At 45.1% G+C, this 23,029-nt stretch overlaps 2 protein-coding genes across 2 annotated transcripts in view; one reads left to right on the plus strand and one right to left on the minus strand.

The window, feature by feature from the left end:
* Positions 1-1,592, minus strand: part of LOC309547866 (uncharacterized protein) — a gene marked incomplete at both ends in the record, with an annotated part of 101,907 nt that extends 100,315 nt beyond the window's left edge. The window contains one exon of the mRNA XM_082247868.1: positions 930-1,592. Coding sequence (XP_082103994.1) covers positions 930-1,592 — 663 coding nt within the window. The remainder of the gene's footprint in view (positions 1-929) is intronic.
* LOC309548372 (uncharacterized protein) overlaps positions 1-23,029 on the plus strand; it is a gene marked incomplete at both ends in the record, with an annotated part of 1,605,927 nt that overhangs the window by 424,821 nt on the left and 1,158,077 nt on the right.

The raw sequence follows: 23,029 nt of genomic DNA on the forward strand, positions 1-23,029 counted from the left end.
GACATTCAGTAGAACCAAATGTAACACAAAGTAGCCAGCTGAAATTAAATGGTACTGTTAAATGCATCCCATAAACAGCAGAAAGTCAGTGTTGAAGGCCTACAGCAGCTTAGAAAGTTACTTTCTTACTGAACAGAGACTTCTCCCTGGCTGGTGTCCCAACCACAGACCTGCCTGCAAAGCTGTCATCCATGAGAGGAGATGAAACATGGAAAGGAGGCATTGATCATGGGAGAGGAATTTTGGATAAGGTGAGCATAGCTGGAGCCCCAAAGCCTGGCATATGGTGTATCAACAGTCAGAAGAACCTGGAATGGACTCTCCCACTGAGGCTTGGCAAGATGCCATTGGATCCCATCCTAGTCTCTGGTACTGAGGCAGTGATGGTCATGTATTCGCTCAGACAAGGAAGAAAACACTTGGGAACACAGCTCAGTTAGTGAATGATGAAAATGCATTACATGTTCAGTCAAAGCTCCATAAACAAATAAAAAGATGAGAATCATGAGGAAAACAGTTCAGTCACTGATACTTATCTGAAAAAATAAAAATAAAAAAGTTATCATATTTACAGGCCTTCTAGGTTTAAGTCTGATGGACATAAGCACTACAGTTAGTGCATCCAATCATTACATTCCAGTTTGCTCACAGATTTTTTTTTTTTTTCTAAAGTCACATTTTATCTTTTCACGTCTTCCCTAGCTTGTGGGATGACATTGGGGCTGTGAAACGAATGGGACACCCGCAAATCCTTTATTATTCCTCCTTCTTCCAGAGTTTTCTCTCTGCAGCTGAAGCTTATGAATCCTCTGGTGATACATTAGCACAGCATTTACTGTATAATCTTTGTCACACTCAAAGCATTAAAATGGTTTCCTGTCAGTGTGAACCCTCTGGTGTGTGATAAGATCTGACTTCACTGTAAAAGCTTTGCCACATTCAGAACACTGATATGGCTTTTCTCCAGTGTGAACCCTCTGGTGTATGATAAGCTCTTTCTTAGTTATAAAAGCTTTGCCACATTCAGAACACTGATATGGCTTCTCTCCAGTGTGAATCCCCTGGTGTCTGATAAGATGTGACTTCCGTGTAAAAGCTTTGCCACATTCAGAACACTGATATGACTTCTCCCCAGTGTGAATCATCTGGTGTCTGATAAAATGTGACTTCAGTGTAAAAGCTTTGCCACATTCAGAACACTGATATAACTTCTCTCCAGTGTGAACCCTCTGGTGTCTGATAAGATCTGACTTCTGTGTAAAAGCTTTACCACATTCAGAACACTGATATGGCTTCTCTCCAGTGTGAATCCTCTGGTGTGTGATAAAATTTGACTTCTGTGTAAAAGCTTTGTCACATTCAGAACACTGATATGATTTCTCTCCAGTGTGAATCATCTGGTGTCTGATAAGATCTGACTTCTGTATAAAAGCTTTGCCACATTCAGAACATTGATATGATTTCTCTCCAGTGTGAATCCTCTGGTGTCTGACAAGATTTGACTTCCGCCTAAAAGCTTGGTCACATTCAGAACAGGGATATGGCTTCTCTCCAGTGTGAACCTTCTGGTGTGTTATACCTTTTCCCTCCATTGTAAAACCTTTATCACATTCCAAACAAGAAATATCTTCTGAAAAGACTTCTCATATATACATGGGTTGGACTTTACAGTAAAGACATTGTCACTTCCAGAGCACTAAAATTACTTCTCGTTTGTTGTCCTCTGAGGTTGGATCAATGTTGAAGAGCATTCAAAACATTCATGACATTTAGAACACGGATAGGTCTTGTGTCCTGTGTGAATCTTCCGGTGAACTGCAATAAAGACTTTCAGTCACTTATAACATCCATATGGCTTGCTTCTCATGTAACTTTGTTGTATTGTTGTAACAAGACAAGCATGACCAAAAAATGGTTCATCAATCCATCTGTGCAGAAAAAAAACAGAAGTCATAATTCTGTAAAAAAGGGTTAAAAAAACTTGCTTCCTTTTTAACATTTATTATTAACTGCTTCCCGCTGGGCCTATTGTAATATGACAGCCAAACAGGAGCCCCATTGTTACATAGTTAGTGAGGTAGAAAAAAAGACATCAGTCCATCCAGTTAAATCTGTGTGTGTGTGTTTGCTGCTAACCGTACATTGTATACCCCTGTATGTTGTTCTTCTTAAGGTGCCCATCTAATAGTTTTTTTTAAACTATCGATGCTCCCTGCTGATACCACTGCTTGTGGAAGAGAATTCCACATCCTTACTGCTCTGACAGTAAAGATTCCCTTATGTAGTTTAAGGTTAAACTGTTTTTTTTTCTAGTTTTAGTGAGTGACCCCGTATCTTATTGTATTCCCTTTATCTGAAAAGTTTGTTCCCTATGCTCGGGTCACCAGTACGATATTTGTGCATTGTTATCATATCCCCTCTCAAGCGCCTCTTCTCCAGAGAAAATAAGTTCAATACTTGTAGTCTTTCCTCATAGCTGATGTCCTCCATTCCCCTAATTATATTTGTTGCCCTTTTCTGGACTCTCTCCAGTTCCAGCACATCCTTCCTGAGGACCGGTGCCCAGAACTGGATGGCACTATCTGATAAACTGTGTAACTCACTACACTATCCCTGAAGGAATGTGGAATTGTGTGTAGGGCAAGTGTATTGTGTGTTAATCAACAGGCTTTATGGTGGCGTAGGTGGTAGAATACCTGGCTTGCAAGAGAGAGGCTGTGGGCTCTAATCCCTTGGCCAGTGGGTGATTAATATTAATTATGGATATTAATTAAAACCTTTTAAATTAATTATGGATGCGGGAACTTGAAGTTCCCGCAAAGAAGCCCATTTGTTCGCCATTCGGGGAATGGGCGAACGGGCATTGTTCCAGTCGAATTTAGGTTAGACTCGAACACAAAGTCATCACTATGCACCAATTTGGGTTCTTTTTACCAAAGAAATGTAGCAGAATATATATTTGGCCTAGAATTAGGAAGAAATACAATTTTACAAATAAAAACCCTAACAGAAATGAAGAATGTAAATGTGTTAAAGATAAAGGGTTTTCAGAGATCACCTAAATACAGAGTAGAAGATAGTCAGAGATTGAGGTAGAGAGTTCCAAAGGATGGGAAAGGCTCTGGAGAAGTCATGGAGGTGAGGAGAGTAGGAGGTATTGTGAGGAGTGAAGAGAATGGTTTGGTTGATATTTTGAGACAAGGTTGGTGATGTAGCTGGGGGAAGAGTTGTGGAGGGCTTTGTAAGATGTTGTAAGTATTTTGAATTTTTAATAGGAAGAGATCAAACAAAAGAGTTGCCCTGGCATTATTGCACCTCCAACAGGTAGGAAAGGTTGTGGGAAAAATGCTGTGCAATAGTGGGGACTGTATACCATCTGGTCAAAGGTTATATCTGGACTCCTGGAGACTGCTGGAAAAGGAGGATTTGTGAGCAAAGAATAGGATATGATCTCTTTCTGTCTGGCCCAAATCTCTTCCCATTTCAGAAGGAATAAAGTTGTGAAATCTCCATTTTGATTTGTAAGGAAGTGATGGGATATGGAAATTGTGTGACCTGTTGGCTGACTTCATCTTTATTCCGGCATCATGGAAGAATGCATTGTCGCCTGACATGTCTCTAACGCTCATTAACCACTTGCCTACAGTGCACTTTCACCCCCTTCCTGCCCAGACTGATTTTCAGCTTTCAGCGCTCTCACACTTTGAATGACAATTACTCAGTCATGCAACACTGTACCCATAAAAAATTTGTGTCCTTTTTTTCACACAAATAGAGCTTTCTTTTGATGGTATTTGATCAATACTGGGTTTTTTATTTTTTGTGCTATAAATAAAAAAAGACTGAAAATATTGTGAAGAAACACATTTTTCTTTGTTTCTGTCATAAAATTTTGCAATTTAGTCATTTTTCTTCACAAATTTTGGCCAAAATTTATACTGCTACTTATCTTTGGTAAAAAAAACCCAAATAAGTGTATATTATTTGGTCTTTGTGAAAGTTATAGAGTCCACAAGCTATGGTGCGAATCATTGAAAATTGAACACACTTGATCACACCTGATGTACTGAAGGCCTATCTCATTTCTTGAGACACTAAAAAGTCAGGAAAGTACAAATACCCCCCAAATGACCCCTTTTTGGAAAGTAGACATTCCAAGGTATTTAATAAGGGGCATGGTGAGTTTTTTGAAGTTGTAATTTTTTCCCACAATGCTTTGCAAAATGAAGATTTTTTTTTTTTTTTACAAATTGCCGTATTAACAGGTTATTTCTCTCACACAGCACATGTATACTTGCAACTACACCCCAAAACACATTCTACTACTCCTCCTGAGTATGGCGATACCACATGTGTGAGACTTTTTCACAGCCTGGCCACATACAGAGGCCTAACATCCAAGTAGCACCGTCCGGCATTCTAGGAGCATAAATTACACATATAATTTCCTGACAACCTATCGCACTTTTGAAGGCCCTGGAGCACCAGGACAATGGAAACCCCCATAAAATGACCCCATTTTGGAAAGCAAACAGCCCAATGTATAATTTTTGAGGCATAATGAGTCTTTTGAACATGTCATTTTTTTTGCACAAGTTTTTGGAAAATGTGGAAAGAAAATGAAAACACATTTTTTTTACACAAAGCTGTCCATTTATGCAATATTTCTAACACATAGGATGTACATAGCAAAAATTGCACCCCAAAATACATTCTGCTATTCCTCCTGAGTATGGCGATACCACATGTGTAACACTTTTTCACAGCCTGGCCACATACATAGGCCTAACATCCAAGTAGCGCTTTACACAAAGTTGTCCATTTATCCACTTTAAGACTGGGCCTATTTTTGACACTTGGTGTTTACAAGCTAAAATCATTTTTTTTGCTAGAAAACTACTTGGAACCCCCAAACATTATATATATTTTTTTTTTTTAGCAGAGACCCTAGAGAATAAAATGGAGATCGTTGCAATATTTTTTATCACACCATATTTGCGCAGCAGTCTTCCAAATGCGATTTTTTTGAAAAAAATTCACTTTTTTTAACTAAAAAATAAGAAAACAGTAAATGTAGCCCAATTTTTTTCCATAATGTGAAAGATAATGTTACGCCGAGGCATTAGATACCCAACATGTCATGCTTCAAAATTGCGCACGCTCACGGAATGGCGCCAAACATTAGTACTTAAAAATCCCCATAGGCAACATTTTAAAAATTTCTGCAGGTTACTATCTTAGAGTTACAGAGGTGGTCTATTGCTCTCGCTCTAACGATCGCGGCGATACCTCACATGTATGGTTTGAACACCGTTTACATATGTGGGCGGGACTTGCGTATGCGTTTGCTTCTGCGCGCGAGCTAACGGGGACAGGGCGCTTTAATTTTTTTTTCCTATTTATTTTATTTATTATTTTTTTATTTTTACACAGTTTAAAAAAAAAATGTTTTGATCATTTTTATTCCTATTACAAGGAATGTAAACATCCCTTGTAATAGAAATAGGCATGACAGGTCCTCTTTATTGTGAGATCTGGGGTCAAAAAGACCTCACACCTCACAACTACACTAAAAAAGAAAAAAAAAAAAATTGTTGAAAGAGGAAAAAAAAAAAGCGGCCCTTTAAACCGGTTGCTAGGCAACGTCTTTTGACGTAGCTCCGGTCCTCCAAGACCATAGAGTCGAGTGAGGGCCATCTTGCCCTCACTCGACTTCCTGTCTCTGAGGATCCGGGACCGGATAGTTTTCCCCACTGCCGGCGGGTCCGGTAAGCTGGGAAAACGTCTGGGACGCGGCAGGAGGGGGGGCACCTCTTCCCCTGCACCGTAAGGGTAATTCCGCGGCGAATCCGCCACTGGCACCACCCTTATCTGAAAGCCGACCGCCCGCCGTTTAAAGAAATACCGGGGTTATGGGGGCTATCTGCTGCCATAACCCCAGTATTTAGCTTTTAATGGCCGACGCATATAGTCGTTAGGCGGTCAGTAAGTGATTGCATGTATATGGCAAACAGGTGACGATGACTGATGGGGTGACAGGTGACAATGACTGATGGGGTGACAGGTGACGATGACTGATGGGGTGACAGGTGACGATGACTGATGGGGTGACAGGTGATGATAATTGAGGTGACAGGTGATGATGATTGATGAGGTGACAGGTGACGATGATTGATGAGGTGACAAGTGACGATGATTGATGGGGTGACAGATGACAATCACTGATGGGGTGACAAGTGACGATGATTGATGGGGTGACAGGTGACGATCACTGATGGGGTGACAAGTGACGATGATTGATAGGGTGACAGATGACGATGACTGATGGGGTGACAGGTGACGATGACTGATGGGGTGACAGGTGACGATGACTGATGGGGTGACAGGTGATGGGCGATGGTCACTGATGGGTGACAGGTGACGGGCGATGGTGCACGGCGGTACTGATGGCAGTCTCTGGTGACCGGTGAACTTTAGGCTACATTCACATGTGAGCATAGCGATCGCGGGCAGAATCACTGCGATTCCGCCCCTGATCCAGAAATCATTGCAAATTGCGGGATGGCTGTGCGTTGCCCGTGATTTGCAATAGCACCCCAAACGCTGTGCGATGTTGCTGCGATTTCCGCCTGCCGAATCGAGGTAACATCACGCAAACAACGCATGACGCCCCAAAGAAGCTCTTGTACCTTTTTTGGGCGTCATGCGATGTTTGCGCGATGTTACCGCGATTCGGCAGGTGGAAATGGCGGCAACATCGCACAGCGTTTGGGGTGCTATTGCAAAAAACGGGCAACGCATAGGCGTCCCGCAATTTGCAAATATTTCCGGATCGCGGGCAGAATCGCGTTGATTCTGCCCGCGATCGCTGCGCTCACATGTGAACGTTATGGGTGTCAATTTCTGGGTACTGATGAGGTGACTGTTGGGTGACAGGTGACATTGGGGGGGGGGGGGCTGAGGACTGTGTGGGGACCGTTATTGCTGTGATTTTACTGTGATTTTACTTTTTACAGGTGTACAGAGCAGTAACTCACTATTTCTAGCTCTTCTCCCCTCACACTGGAAACTGTATGAGGGGAGAAGAGCTAGTAACACTGAGTTACTGCTCTTTGTTTACATTTTGTGATCGGCTGTGAATGGATTCACAGCCGATCACTTAGTAAACAGTCACTGTCAGTCAATTTTTACGAACTTCAGTGGAGAAAAAGCATAGATTATGGCATACTGATCCCACTGTACAATTAGTTCCCCAAGAAAGACATACAACCAAGAACAACTCCTGATGGAGAGACTATTCCCCCAGGTCCAGATGAAAAAGTTTACAATTCTCCACCCCAGGAATGTGCACCATGGAGATGGCTGAACATAAAGCTCCACCAAGAAATGTGCACAATGGAGATTGCTGAAACATGAAGCTCCGCCCAGGAATGTGCACCATGGAGAATGCAGGAACACAAAACTCCACCCAGGAGGGGGCGTGGCTTGACAGCATGAGTGAATGGCTGCCTAATACATCAGCTCTGCAAAGCATCCAGCCGAACCGACTGACAGCGACCCCCATCAACTGCACCAAACTGATCCACAACGACCCAACAGCGATGTCAAAAAGGAGGAAGGAATACACATCTAAAAAGCTCACTGTCTTCTTCTCTTCCTCGGGCTAACAGCCAAGATGGTGCTCCGGCTGCACATGCGGCAGCTCAGCGTGACTTTCCTCACTCTCCATTGTACAAGAATACCTCCATGCTGCAGAAAACTAGTCCAGCTCCTGCGAACATGGTGAGTCACCCCCAAGCAACCATGCTTGAATCATTCCCCGCCTCTAACCAACCCCTGTCAGAACAGACAAAGAATATGCTCCTCTCCCTGAGACAGACCTTGTGCACCGATCTGTCTGCAGCTGTTTCATCCAGCTCGGTCTCTGTGCAGCAGCAGGAACAACGTCTTAACATCACAGAAACTAGAGTTAGTGAACTTTACACTGCTCATAATAAAAAATGGTGGATGCAGTCACAGATCATGAGGAAGAACTCCCGCTAATTTAGGTTTAATTAGTTGATCTTGAAGATCGTTCCCATAGGAACAATATCAAATTATGGAATATATCAGAATCGGTCTCCCAGTCAGACCTCACCAAATTCCTGCAATCCCTTATGCGCACTCTGGTTCCTCAACTGTCTGAGCATGATCTGGAGATCTTTTCGCTCGCATACACTTTTTCACTGTCAAGGAGCAAGTCATTCACGCAGCAAAATGAGCGCCCAGACTCCTAGATCCCTTCTCCTTCATAAATCTCTACACGGACCTATCCAAAGCGACTATGGAAAAATTGCAGACAGCTCGCCACAATACCAAAGGCTCTCTAAAATCATAAAATACCCTACAAATGCGGATTCCCCACCAAACTACATATCACGGACCAGAACAAGACCCATGAAGTGAGGACCCTCGCTATGGGCCTCCAACTATTAAAAGGCTGGCACGTCATTCCAGAGGATAACCTGGACCCATGAGAACAACCAATCCATCAAATGGAAACCAGAGGAGCCTCCCAGGAAAGGTGAGCTACCCGATAACCTCAGTTGTCCCTGATCCAACAAGCGCTGGATTCATGCAGTATTTTTCATAGTTTCCGCCTGCTCAAAGTGTTAGATACAGACCTACCTACATTACGGTAAGTCTGCTTACCCCCCCCCCCCCGTTAGTGGTTTTGTGCAGTAGTTACCGCCCATTGAGCTCAAGAGCATACCCTTATTTTTAATTACCCTCCCACCCCATCCCTGTACCAGCTGCACCTTGTTTCTGGATATTTTGACCGAGTCCACCACCTAAAATCTCCAGAACACCACCTTTCCTGACATGACCTTCAAACTTGTTTCCATCAAGGCTAGGCGACAAAATACCCCTCAGAAGAGATCTGTACTACTCAGAGAGGCTAACAACCAAAAGGTGGATATCATTCTAGTACAGGAAACACATTTTGCTCTGAATAAACCCCCCCCCCCTCCAGTTCAAGCGTAAAAACTATCACAAGATCCTCTTAGCTTCTAACTCAAAAAAGAAAAATGGAGTATTAATAGCGTTCCGAGATTCACTACAATTCGTCATACACCAAACCATCGCAGACCCTCAAGGACACTATTTAATTGTAAATTGTGATATTAATAAAATCCTGTACACTTTAGTCAATGTGTATGGCCCAAATAAACAATAACTCTGCTTCTACAAACTAATTTACAAGAAAATATCCCAAGTCAAACATGGCAGAACTATAGTGGGAGGCAATTTCAATATTGTAGGAGAACCCAATGTAGACTCAAAGTCTTCGATGCGCCATCAACGCCCAGCTCTGAACCCCTTTCTTTGAGCAAATGGCTTATTCGACGTCTGGAGATGCCATCATGGATCAGAAAAAAAAGACTTCTGATACTTTTCTTCCTCTCAACTATCCTACTCAAACAAACAGACACTCCAGGATATTACAGATTTGTTGATTAGAACCATTGCGTGGTCTTACCACACACCTGTTTCCATCACTCTGGGAGAATGAACATCAGGACCATCACACATCTGGAGACTCAATACCTTGCTTTTTGCCAACCCTGGTAACATCCAAACAATGACTGCAGAACACAACGCCTTCGTTGAACTCAATGATAGCCCAGACATTGACAGATTTGTTCTTTGGTCTACTTACAAAGCGTATATGCGAGGAATCCTTCTCAAATTGTACAGTAAACTTAAAAAACAGAGGACGTGGCAAAAGAGATTCAATCCCAAATTGACCACCTAGAAAAGATTAATAAATAATCCCCCTCCTATGACAAAGTGTCATGGTCTTACCTTCTTGCTGTTCTCCTTCGTTTGACATGTGCTGGTGGCCATCTTGGTTTCTGGGTTTCTTGTAGCCTCCCACCCTGCGGCTCCTCCTTCCCACTGGGAGGAGCTGGATGCCCAGCTCATATATATAGGAGGTCTGTGGCTTCAGTTCCTTGCTTGGTCCTCCTGTGTTCACATGCTTCTAAGACTGCTGCTGCTTCTGGTTCCTGATCCTGGCTTCGTCTGACTACCCTGCTGGTTCCTGATCCTGGCTTCGTCTGACTACCCTGCTGGTTCCTGATCCTGGCTTCGTCTGACTACCCTCCTGGCTCCTGACCTCTGGCTTCGCAAAGACTCTGCTTCGGTTTTGCCATCCGTTTGGACTTTTGCTTTACAGCTTGATTTTCAATAAAGCCTTCTTATTTTCACTTATCTGTTGTTGTACGTCTGGTTCATGGTTCCGTGACATTAGGACCAAGCCATGAATTCTGACGGTACAGGGCCATCCTCGCTACCCACGCTGGTTGCCAGACTTGATCAGCAGGATCACCTGTTGGGTCAGTTCGCCGTGGCGTTGCAAATCCTGCTTGAACGCACGGCTCATTTCGCTCCCGTTGCCGATGGTTCGGTTGTCGCTCCTGGGCCCGCTCCTACTGCCGCTCCGGTTGTTGCGCCAGAGTCTACCCCGACACCTGTTGTTGCGCCTGCGGTGTTTCGGGGTATGACCGGTTCTGCCCCCCTTCCACAGCGCTTTGGGGGAGAGCCAACTCAGTGCCGAGGTTTCCTTAACCAGGTGGGCATTTATTTCGAGCTGCTGCCACATGCCTTTCCTACTGAGAGATCAAAGGTGGGCTTCTTAATTTCGCTGCTCTCGGACAAGGCCTTGGCCTGGGCCAGCCCTTTATGGGAGAACAACAATCCGGTGGTTGCCGAGTTTTCCGGTTTTGTTGCTTCTCTTCGGAGGGTATTCGATGTGCCGGCTCGTGCTGCCTCTGCTGCGAAGCTCCTTATGTCCATCAGACAGGGTTCATGATCCGTAGCTGAATACGCCATTGAGTTTCGTACCCTGGCAGCAGAGGTGGGCTGGAATAATGAGGCTCTGGTCGCTGCTTTCTCTCATGGTCTCTCGGATGCCTTGAAGGATGAGGTTGCAGCTAAGGACCTACCAGTGGAGCTCGAGTCTCTTATTTCTTTCCTGATTTTGATTGACACCAGACTCAGGGAGAGACCTTCCTTTAAGGAGAGTCTGCGGAGGCCTCCTAACAGATTGGCGCCTACCTTTGCTGTCCCACCCGTGCCTCCCTCTCCTCCCACGCCTCCTGGGGATGACTTGGCTGGGGATGAACCCATGCAGCTGGGCTTCGCTCGCCTGTCCGAGGGGGAGAGGGTACTCCGGAGACGCGAGGGCCGATGCATGTACTGTGGTCTCGGCGGGCATTTTCGGTTGGCATGTCCGAACCGTCCGGGAAACGCTCGCACCTGAGATCCTGTCGGGGGCAGATCTTGGGTGGAGTCTCCTCGTCCCCGGTTTCCCGTGTTGACAAACCACTGATCACTGTTGTCCTCTCCTGGGTCGGGGGTTCAGTGACGACCCAGGCGTTGGTGGACTCTGGTGCTGGTGGTTTGTTCATTGATAGTGTGTTCGCTGCCGCCAATTCCATTCCTCTGCAGGCCCGAGGTTCTCCACTGGCTCTTGAGGCGATAGACGGCAGACCCCTTCTGCCGCTACACGTGACTCATGAGACCCTTCCAGTGGGGATAGCCATTGGTGCCGTTCACAGAGAGTCGGTCTGCTTCCAGGTTATTTCGTCTCCACACTACTCGGTGGTCTTGGGGTACCCCTGGCTCCAGAAGCATAATCCGACTTTCGATTGGAGATCGGCCGAGATCCTCTCGTGGTCACCACAGTGTGGGGCTAGTTGCATCCATGGGCCTGTCAAGTTGCTGTGTACTTCCTCGGACTCTCTGTTGCCTCCTGAATACGAGGAGTACCGGGATGTATTCGATAAGGTGCGCGCGGTTGCCCTACCTCCGCACCGCCCATACGATTGTGCCATCGAGTTACAACCTGGTGCCGTTCCTCCTCGTGGCAAGGTCTATCCACTGTCGGTAGCGGAGAATGAGGCCATGGAGGAGTACGTGAAGGAGGCGCTTTCACGCGGACACATTCTCAAATCCTCATCCCCGGCAGGGGCTGGATTTTTCTTTGTGAAAAAGAAGGGCGGTGAGTTGAGGCCTTGCATCGATTACAGGGGTCTCAATCGCATTACGATCAAGAACGCTTACCCGATACCCTTGATTTCCGAGCTGTTCGATCGCCTCAAAGGGGCCACGGTCTTTACCAAACTCGACCTAAAGGGCGGCATATAACCTCGTAAGGATCAAGGCGGGCGATGAGTGGAAGACCGCATTTAACACCAGGACCGGTCATTATGAATCCTTGGTTATGCCCTTTGGGTTGTGCAATGTGCCCGCAGTCTTTCAGGAATTCATTAACGATGTTTTCCGGGACCTGTTGCAGCAGTGTGTGGTGGTCTATTTGGATGACATCTTGGTATATTCTGAATCCATGGAGACCCACATTCTGGATGTCAGACGAGTGTTGCAACGGTTACGAGAGAACGAGCTGTTCGGTAAGCTTGAGAAATGCGAATTTCACCGATCCCAGGTAACCTTCTTAGGTTACATCATTTCCGCTGAGGGGTTCTCCATGGATCCTGAGAAGGTTTCGGCTGTCTTACAGTGGCCCCAGCCCAGTGGTCTTCGCTCCCTTCAGCGCTTTTTGGGCTTCGCCAATTATTATCGGAAGTTCATCAGGGACTTTTCCATGCTAGCCAAGCCTCTCACGGATCTGACCAGGAAGGGCAGTAATTTCCAGGTCTGGCCGCTCGAGGCCATCCGAGCTTTTGAGGCTCTAAAGTCCGCCTTTGTGTCGGCTCCGATTCTGTCGCATCCCAACCCTGGGTTGCCCTTTGTCCTCGAGGTGGACGCGTCTGAGACGGGAGTAGGCGCCCTTCTGTCTCAGCGTAGAACACCAGAGGGTCCTCTGCTTCCTTGTGGGTTTTACTCCCGGAAACTGTCTTCCGCGGAGTGCAACTATCAGATTGGTGACAGGGAGTTATTGGCCATCGTGCAGGCCCTTAAAGAATGGAGGCACTTGCTCGAGGGTTCGGTGGTTCCGGTCCTCATCCTGACGGACCACAAGAATCTGACCTACCTTTCTGAGGCCAAGAGATTGACACCACGTCAGGCCAGATGGGCTCTGTTCTTGTCACGTTTTAATTACGTGGTCTCCTACCTACCCGGTTCCAAGAACATCAGGGCGGATGCCTTATCACGGCAGTACTCCGACCTATCCAGGGAGGAGTCGATTCCGACTTCGGTCATACCTCCGAATCAGATCCTGGCCGCCATTCGCACCAGCCTGACCTCTCCCCTGGGTGAGCAGATTTTGGCGGCTCAATCTGGTGCTCCCTCTGAGAGACCCAACGGCAGATGTTTTGTGCCTGAGGAGTTGCGCACTCGGTTGCTGCGAACCTACCATAACTCCAAGACCGCGGGGCATCCTGGAAAGAATCAGCTGTCCTGGGCTGTTTCACGTCTGTTCTGGTGGCCTTCCCTACGTTCCGACATCGCCGCATATGTAGCGGCATGCTCCGTTTGTGCCCAGAGTAAGTCCCCTCGGCACCTTCCGTTGGGCCTTCTGCAACCCATAGCCACCGGGGAGCGCCCATGGTCACACCTGGGGATGGATTTCATTGTGGACCTCCCTGCATCCCGAGGCCATACGGTCATTCTCATGATTGTGGATCGATTTTCCAAAATGTGCCACTGTGTTCCTCTCAAGAAGTTACCCTCTGCACAGGAGTTGGCCACGATTTTTGCCAGGGAGGTCTTCCGGTTGCACGGTTTGCCCAAGGAGATTGTGTCGGATCGGGGGAGTCAGTTTGTGTCCAGGTTCTGGCGCGCCTTTTGCTCCCAGTTGGGGATTCATCTCTCCTTCTCCTCGGCCTACCACCCTCAGTCCAATGGGGCCGCAGAACGATCCAATCAGGCCTTGGAGCAATTCCTTCGTTGCTATGTCTCCGATCACCAAGCCAATTGGGTTGACCTCCTGCCTTGAGTTTGCCAGGAACACGGCGGTGAACTCTTCCTCTGGGACGTCTCCCTTCATGGCCAATTATGGGTTCCAACCTGCCGTGTTACCGGAGGTATTCTCTCCCCAGGATATTCCGGCTGTGGAGGATCACCTTTCCGTCCTACGTGCTTCTTGGGTACAGATCCAGAAGTCCCTTGAGGTCTCTGCGCAGCGCCAGAGACTCCAGGCTGATCGCAGACGAGCGCCTGCTCCTTCCTACCAGGCCGGAGACCGTGTATGGCTGTCCACCCGCAATCTCAACCTTCGAGTGCCCACTCCCAAGCTGGCGCCTCGCTTTGTTGGTCCCTTCCGAGTGCTTCGCAGGGTAAACCCGGTAGCCTATGCCCTTGCGCTTCCTCCTGGCTTGCGGATCTCCAACGTGTTTCATGTCTCCCTGTTGAAGCCACTGGTGTGTAATCGTTTCACTTCCTCGGTTCCTCGGCCCCGTCCGGTCCAAGTGGGCAATCGTGAGGAGTATGAGGTGAGCAATATCCTGGACTCACGCCTGGTCCGCGTTCGAGTGCAGTTTTTGGTTCATTGGCGTGGTTATGGTCCAGAGGAGCGTTCCTGGGTTCCCTCCGCAGATGTCCATGCTCCTGCCTTGCTCCGAGCCTTCCACGCACGCTTCCCTCAGAAACCGTTCTTTACTCCGCGGAGGAGGGGCCCTTGAGGGGGAGGTACTGTCATGGTCTTACCTTCTTGCTGTTCTCCTTCGTTTGACATGTGCTGGCGGCCATCTTGGTTTCTGTGTTTCTTGTAGCCTCCCACCCTGCGGCTCCTCCTTCCCACTGGGAGGAGCTGGATGCCCAGCTCATATATATAGGAGGTCTGTGGCTTCAGTTCCTTGCTTGGTCCTCCTGTGTTCACATGCTTCTAAGACTGCTGCTGCTTCTGGTTCCTGATCCTGGCTTCGTCTGACTACCCTGCTGGTTCCTGATCCTGGCTTCGTCTGACTACCCTGCTGGTTCCTGATCCTGGCTTCGTCTGACTACCCTCCTGGCTCCTGACCTCTGGCTTCGCAAAGACTCTGCTTCGGTTTTGCCATCCGTTTGGACTTTTGCTTTACAGCTTGATTTTCAATAAAGCCTTCTTATTTTCACTTATCTGTTGTTGTACGTCTGGTTCATGGTTCCGTGACACAAAGCTATGGAACTTCTTGACCAGAGACAAAAACTCTCTTCCATTTTGCTCTACAAATTCCAAACTAACCTTAAAATCAGTAAAGACAATTTTTATGCCTTGGGCAACAAGGCTACGGCCATACTCGCCCGTCAAGTTAAGGCCCAAAGAACCAAAAGTAAAATTGCATCCCTATATCACCCTACTACTAACGGGTTACTGACTAACCCTAAAGACATAGCAGACGCCTTCAGTGATTACTATTCATCCCTTTGTAATTTAGTATCGGACTCTACCTCTCCCCAACCAACAGAATGTAGCATTCAACAATTTCTATCATCAGCCAAATTACCGTCCATCACTCAAGACCAACTTCCCCAATTGTCTCAGCCTTTCACAACTGAAAAAACTCTCCTGGCGATTAAATCTCTCCCCTGTAATAAGTCCCCAGGTGAAGATGGCTTTGCCAATGAATACTTCAAACAGTTTGCAACCGTTCTCTCCCCCTACCTCACTAGTCTCTTCAATTCAGCCTTCTCCTCTGGTGCCTTTCCATTAGATATGTTACGTTCGACTGTTGTAACCATCCCTAAACCAAGCAAGAACCCTACCGTAGCAATAAACTATAGACCTATATCTCTCCTTAATAACGACATTAAACTATTTGCCAAAATTGTGGCAACCAGACTGATGCCCCTCCTCATGACCCTAGTCCATCCAGACCAGGTTGGATTCCTACCTAATAGACAGGCCCCTGATGCAAGTAGGAGAGTCCTAGACCTAATCCACCCAGCCAATCAAGCATGGATGCCTTCCCTGCTTCTATCCTTAGATCCAGAGAAGGCATTTGACAGGGTACATTGAGGATTTATGAGGGCAGTTCTCTCCAAATTTGGCATTAATGGTTAATTTCAATCAGCAATACTGTCCCTATACTCCAATCCCTCAGCCAGAGTGATGACAGATGGTTTACCATCTAAACCCTTTGGAATCTCCAATGGCACCCGACAGGGCTGCCCACTATCCCCCATTATCTTTGCACTCTTTATGGAACCCTTAGAATCCAAAATTAGAAACGACCAATGTATCTCTGGAATTATTTGCAACGACACTGACCACAAGATCAGTCTCTTTGCAGACAATATCATCCTCCTGATTTCCAACCCAACCCACTCCTAACCGGCAATTCAAGCAATCCTACACCAATTTGGTGCAGTATCCTTCTATAAACTGAACTCCAATAAATTCGTAATTCTCCATCTGAACCTCCCCAACAAACAAGAAGCTCTACTAAAATCAGGTCTCCCCTTCACATGGGCTAACCAATCTATCCTCTACTTAGGGATTAAACTTTCCCAATCTCCTTGGGCCTTGGAACAAGACAGACGTACACTAGTATTTAAACCAAAAAATCGTAACAATAATTCTACTACCACTAAATTTGTTACCAAATTCTCCTCTCAGCATAGCCAACTCAGTGTAATGTTCTGGTACCTCTGGTACCCTTGGTTCTATATTTCTTGCTTGCTAATTGCGTCCCATCTTGTTATTCAAGAGACGCATACACCTTTAAGACCGGATGACATCATTGCTGAGCGCCGCTATGAGCGGCTATTTCAATCGCCGGCTTTCTCTCACTCATTGCTCGTTCAAACCACATGTTCACCGCACCTTCTCCTGTGAAGTCGGAGCTGCTGGCATTTCCCTTTGCTGAACTGAAGCCGGAACCTCGCTGCTGATCCGTACCTCGCTACGGGATCACCTCTCACTATTGGACTCTATCCTTACTAACCTATCTATGTGATAAGTACCCCACAGGGGATTCCTTACTAACTGCACTCCTACTGTCATCTACTACAACTACCAGGACTATCTGTATCTATCTATCTCCTATCATCTGCATAGACTGTTAGCTCTTGGGACTACCTACACTATCCTTGCACTAGGTTACTCTGTCTGAAGTATACTCCATCTGTGTCCTCTTACCATCTGCACTATACTTGACATCAGAACCTATCTGCCTATTATCACCACCTGCAACTCTCCTCAGTACTCCGAAGTGCCCACCATACAATTGCCTGTCTCTCATCTATACTTCTCATATATTCTATCCCTCCACCTATACATCTGATTGAGTATATGTATACTGTATAACAGGCTGTGCACTATGATGAAGTCCTGAGAGTTGGATATGTTGTTCAACAGAATCTCTATATGGATACTGAGTGTAATAATTCTGCAGCTGTAAATCCATCCCATAACAAAAACGCATGAACGTTACAGATTGAACGAGCCTTTAAAAAAAAATATGGATTTAGCAGAATTACCCACTCATGTACTACAATTAAAACAGCAAGTAGATGCATTGATCCTTGCGCTTACAGAGGTACATAACGAAAATCAGGCCTTGAGACAGCAGGTTGGCCGTCTCGCACAGCTTCCTACTGCTCAGCCCCGGGAACCTAAGATAAACCCTCCTCTAGTGTTTTCGGGTGATCGGAGCAAATTCCGTGAATTTAAAAACGCATGCCGATTGCTTTTTCTGTTAAAACCTCTAACCTATACCACTGACCAAATTAAGGTTTGCACCACTATCTCCTATTTGACGGGTGAACCCCGGGCCTGGGCAGACGCTCTCTTTGAGAAGGATGACCCACTCCTCAATTCCTACCCTTTGTTCCTAGCACAACTTGCTAGTTTGTATTAAGACCCCAATAAGCAGAGTACTGCTGATACCCAATTAAGGGCCTTAAAACAAGGAAGGAGACCTGTGGAAGATTTTGTGGCAAATTTTAAAAGATGGTCCCCTGATTCGGGGTGGAACGATACATCTCTGCGAACGCAGTTCAGACTCGGCCTATCTGAGGCCGTAAAAGACGAGCTCGCCCGAGCGGATTTACCTGGCACTCTAGAGGGACTGATACAAACCAGTATCAATATTGACAGACGGCTAAGAGAAAGAAAGGCTGAGAAGATGGGCTCATCATTATCCAGTCCTTCTCGGATGTTGCCTGCTGATCCTACTCCTATGGAAGTAGGAATGATACGCCCACCTCTGTCCCTTTCTGAATGTACCAGAGGAAAACCGAACATCTTTGCATGTACTGCGCATCCCCGGATCATTTGATAAGCGGCTGTCCCCTTGTCCGCAGAAAAGAGGGTGAGTGTTCAAAAATCTTGCTAGGGGGACTTACAACTTCCTTTTCTAATCCTTATCTTTTTGTTCATTTAACATTGCAGTGGGACCAAACTAGGATCACCACCAAGGCTATGATTGACACAGGATTTTGTGGAAACTACATTGACATTTGTTTTGTCTCCCTTAATAAAATACCTATTGTTTCAAAACCCAAACCCGTCTCCGTTAGTTTTATTAACGGTACCCCTTTATCCTCCGGTCCTATCACCAGTCAGACACAGGCACTCCTTGTAACTGCTGACGAGTCTCATGTGGAAACCACCACCTTTGATGTATTAACTTCACCACATTTCCTAATCATTTTGGGACTTCCCTGGTTACACATACATCAACCAATCATCGATTGGAAAACGAGAACGCTAGCCTTCTCTTCTCACTATTGTGAAACGACGTGTAATCTCCCCACATATGATAGGATCCTGTGTGTAGTGCCGGATAACATTATACCCAAGTGTTATCAGGATTTATCGGAGGTTTTCCTTGAAAAAAATGCTCAAATGCTACCTCCCCATAGGGACTACGATTGTTGCATCGACCTACTCCCTAATAGTAAGCTGCCTTTTGGTCATGTTTATCCTCTTTCACAAGATGAACTTTCTCATCTTAAGGAGTATCTGGATGAGAACTTGGCAAAAGGATTCATCCGACCTTCTACTTCCTCCACTGCTGCTGGACTCTTTTTTGTCCGCAATAAGGATTCTAGTCTTAGGCCTATCATTGATTTCAGACAATTAAATGCCATTACAATAAAGGATCGTTATCCTTTGCCTCTTATTCCTGAACTTATCGAACAGGTGCGTGGAGCTTCTTTCTTTTCAAAGTTGGACTTAAAGGGGGCATATAATTTAATTCGAATCCGTAAAGGGGATGAATGGAAGACGGCATTCAGAACCAGATACGGACTGTTTGAGTACCTTGTGATGCCTTTCGGGCTATGTAATGCTCCCGCAGCCTTCCAACGTTTTATAAATGAGATATTCAGAGACTTGCTTGATGTTTGTGTTGTAGTATATTTGGACGATATACTTATCTATTCTCATTCCTTACCTGAGCACATAAAACATGTGAGACTTGTGTTGTCAAGACTACTTGCACATAACTTATATGTTAAATCAAAAAAATGTTTATTTCATAAAGAGGAAGTACTGTTCCTAGGATATATTATATCTAAAGACGGAATCAAAATGGACATGAGCAAAATATCCTGCATCCTGGATTGGCCTGTGCCAACCACTCGCAAAGCATTACAAAGGTTCCTAGGATTCTCTAACTACTATAGGAAATTCATCAAGAATTTCTCTGCGATTGTGAAACCTCTCACACAACTCACAAGCACGAAAAAACCATTCAATTGGTCAAAAGAAGCAAATGGAGCATTCTGTCTGCTGAAAACAAGCTTCACTACTGCCCCCATACTATGCCATCCAGACCCATCCCTTCAATACATCTTGGAGGTAGATGCGTCAAATATGGCAGTAGGAGCAGTTCTCTCACAACGACCAACAAACACCTCACCGCTTCACCCAGTTGCTTTCTTCTCGAAGTCCTTAAGCAGCCCCGAGGTGAACTACCCAGTAGGTGAGAAGGAGTTACTAGCCATAAAACTGGCGTTAGAGAATTGGAGACATCTACTTGAGGGTACTCAATTGCCAATCTTGATATATACGGATCACAAAAACCTTCAATACCTTCAGTCTAATAGAACTCTTTCCCACCGGCAGGTACGGTGGTCGTTATTCTTTCTGAGATTTAATTTTTTAGTGACTTACACGCCTGCAGAAAAAAATAAAAAAGCGGATGCGCTTTCACGACTAGCCGAAAAGGATTGCACCGAGGTTCCCTCAGTTCCTATAATACCACTTGAACGTATTGTCGGTGTCGTTCGTTCCCTGAAGGAGGAGATTTTGCACAGCATAGGACTGGATTCACCTCCACCACAACTAACTACTGACGCAGAAGGCTTCCTCTACTACAATGATAAACTATACATACCCCCTACTATGCGAACCAAGATCTTGCAATTGTCGCATGATGTACCTCTGGCAGGACATATGGGTATGACTAAAACTTTCAATCTACTTACGAGGCAGTTTTGGTGGCCAGACATGAAGACAACCGTAAAAAAGTTCGTTTCATCTTGTGATATATGTGCAAGGTCTAAAATTGACAATACGAAACCATCGGGGTTACTTTGTAGTTTTACCTATACCCCAGGTCCCGTGGGAAGTGGTATCCTTAGACTTCATAGTGGACTATCTGTATCTATCTATCTCCTATCATCTGCATAGACTGTTAGCTCTTGGGACTACCTACACTATCCTTGCACTAGGTTACTCTGTCTGAAGTATACTCCATCTGTGTCCTCTTACCATCTGCACTATACTTGACATCAGAACCTATCTGCCTATTATCACCACCTGCAACTCTCCTCAGTACTCCGAAGTGCCCACCATACAATTGCCTGTCTCTCATCTATACTTCTCATATATTCTATCCCTCCACCTATACATCTGATTGAGTATATGTATATTGTATAACAGGCTGTGCACTATGATGAAGTCCTGAGAGTTGGATATGTTGTTCAACAGAATCTCTATATGGATACTGAGTGTAATAATTCTGCAGCTGTAAATCCATCCCATAACAAAAACGCATGAACGTTACACTCAGGGGGATCCTGGCTAAACAGTGGCACATCTTGTTACAGGATACTACGATGGCACGACATATTAACATCTATCCAGAAATGTTTTTTCATAGAGCATCCTCTATCCGAGATAAAATAGTCTCTTCCCATTACGACCCCGAGAAAGCCACTATTCAGAGACAAAAAAAAGGTATATTCAGATGCAATAGGTGTGACTTTTGCCAGTGGATAGATCAGGGTCAGCGTTTTTTGCTACCCAATCAGAAAATTTTTTACACCTAATTTCTCTGCAAATTGTGAAACGAGGGGCATAGTTTACCTTATGACCTGCCGATGTGGGGCATACTATGTCGGTAAAACAAAAAGAATGTTCAAACAGAGAATAAATGACCACACATATCTTTCTGGCAATGGAAAAATGATCACACCTATTAGCCGCCATCTTGATTTATACCATAAATTTGAAACATCCTGTATCTCATTTATTGCACTGGCAGTCATTCCTCCTGAACCCAGAGGGGGCAACTGGGACAAAAGGATTCTACAAAAAGAATCCTTTTGGATAGAGCGCCTCAATGCCGTGCAGCCTCCAGGCCTCAATGAAATTATTTCTTACAAGTCTTTCATTTAGTTTGTATTCGTTTTACTATTCCTATTTGTTCATTTATTTGTTTATTTCCAATATTTTATTTATTTTTTTTAATCTAATTTACCTTTTCAATTATATATTCATCTTGATTATATTTTACTTTGACCTTGTCTCATTTATTTATTATCTATTTCTCATCTATTTATTGAGTCTCCCTCTTATGTCTGGAAAGGTATTATCCCTGTACCTCTTTCTGGGTTGGTTACCTCTGTGGGATACCACATGACAACATTGATATATAATTAGGATGCTTATGCCTTAATCGGGAAATGTATATGGTCTGGTGTATATACTAATATATATTATGTGTTAATATTAATTGGTATATTGGGTGTTTTTTTTTTGTACATCTTTATTTATTCAATTATCTCCGTTATTTATTTCTATTTTATTTTCATTTGTCACATTTTCATCTTTATTTTATTTAATTTAGTTATGTCTGTTTCATCTAGTACATTTGCACCCTTTTGGTAAATTGAATTATATATTCATCATCCTCTTGTTATATCTGGCGATGTAGGACGCTGACTGCTGGGCTTGCTTTGCAGAAAGGTGCGGCTGGTGGCGCCACCACTATATCCTGTTACATAGTTAGTGAGGTTGAAAAAAGACATCCGTCCATCCAGTTCAATCTATGATGTGTGTGTGTGTCTACTGTTAACCACACATTGAATATCCCTGTATGTTGTACATTGTATACCCCCTGTATGTTTTACATTGTATACCCCCTGTATGTTGTACATTGTATACCCCCTGTATGTTGTACATTATATACCCCTGTATGTTGTACATTGTATACCCCTGTATGTTGTGGTCTTTAAGGTGCCCATCTAATAGTTTTTTGAAACTATCAATGCTCCCTGCTGATACGACTGTTTGCGGAAGAGAATTCCACATCCTTACTGCTCTTACAGTGAAGATCCCCCTGCGTATTTTAAGGTTAAACCGCCTTTCCTCTAGTTTTAGTGAGTGGCCATGCGTCTTATTGTATTTCCTTTCTCTGAATAGGTTTTTCCATATGCTAGGGTTTCCAGTACAATATTTGTACATTGATATCATATCCCTCCTCAATCGTCTCTTCTCCAGACAGAATAAGTTCAGTGCTTGTAGTCTTTCCTCATAGCCGATGCCCTCCATTCCCCTAATTGTTTTTGTTGCCCTTCTCTGGACTTTCTCCAGTTCCAGCACATCCTTCCTGAGGACCGGTGCCCAGAACTGGACAGCATACTCATGATGTGGCCGGACCAGAGTCTTGTAGAGTGGAAGAATAATCTCTTTATTTCTGGAGTGAATCCCCTTTTTTATACATCCCAGTATTCTGTTGGCTTTGATTGCAGCGGCTTGGCATTGCATGCCACTGCAAAGCCTGTTGTCTACCAGTACCCCCAGGTCCTTTTCCATTCTAGACTCACCCAGAGGTTCCCCCCTCAGTGAGTAGCTTGCTTTCTGGTTTCT

This window comes from Pelophylax lessonae (assembly GCF_965119305.1).
Source record: "Pelophylax lessonae genome assembly, chromosome: 2".
Classification (NCBI taxonomy): domain Eukaryota; kingdom Metazoa; phylum Chordata; class Amphibia; order Anura; family Ranidae; genus Pelophylax; species Pelophylax lessonae.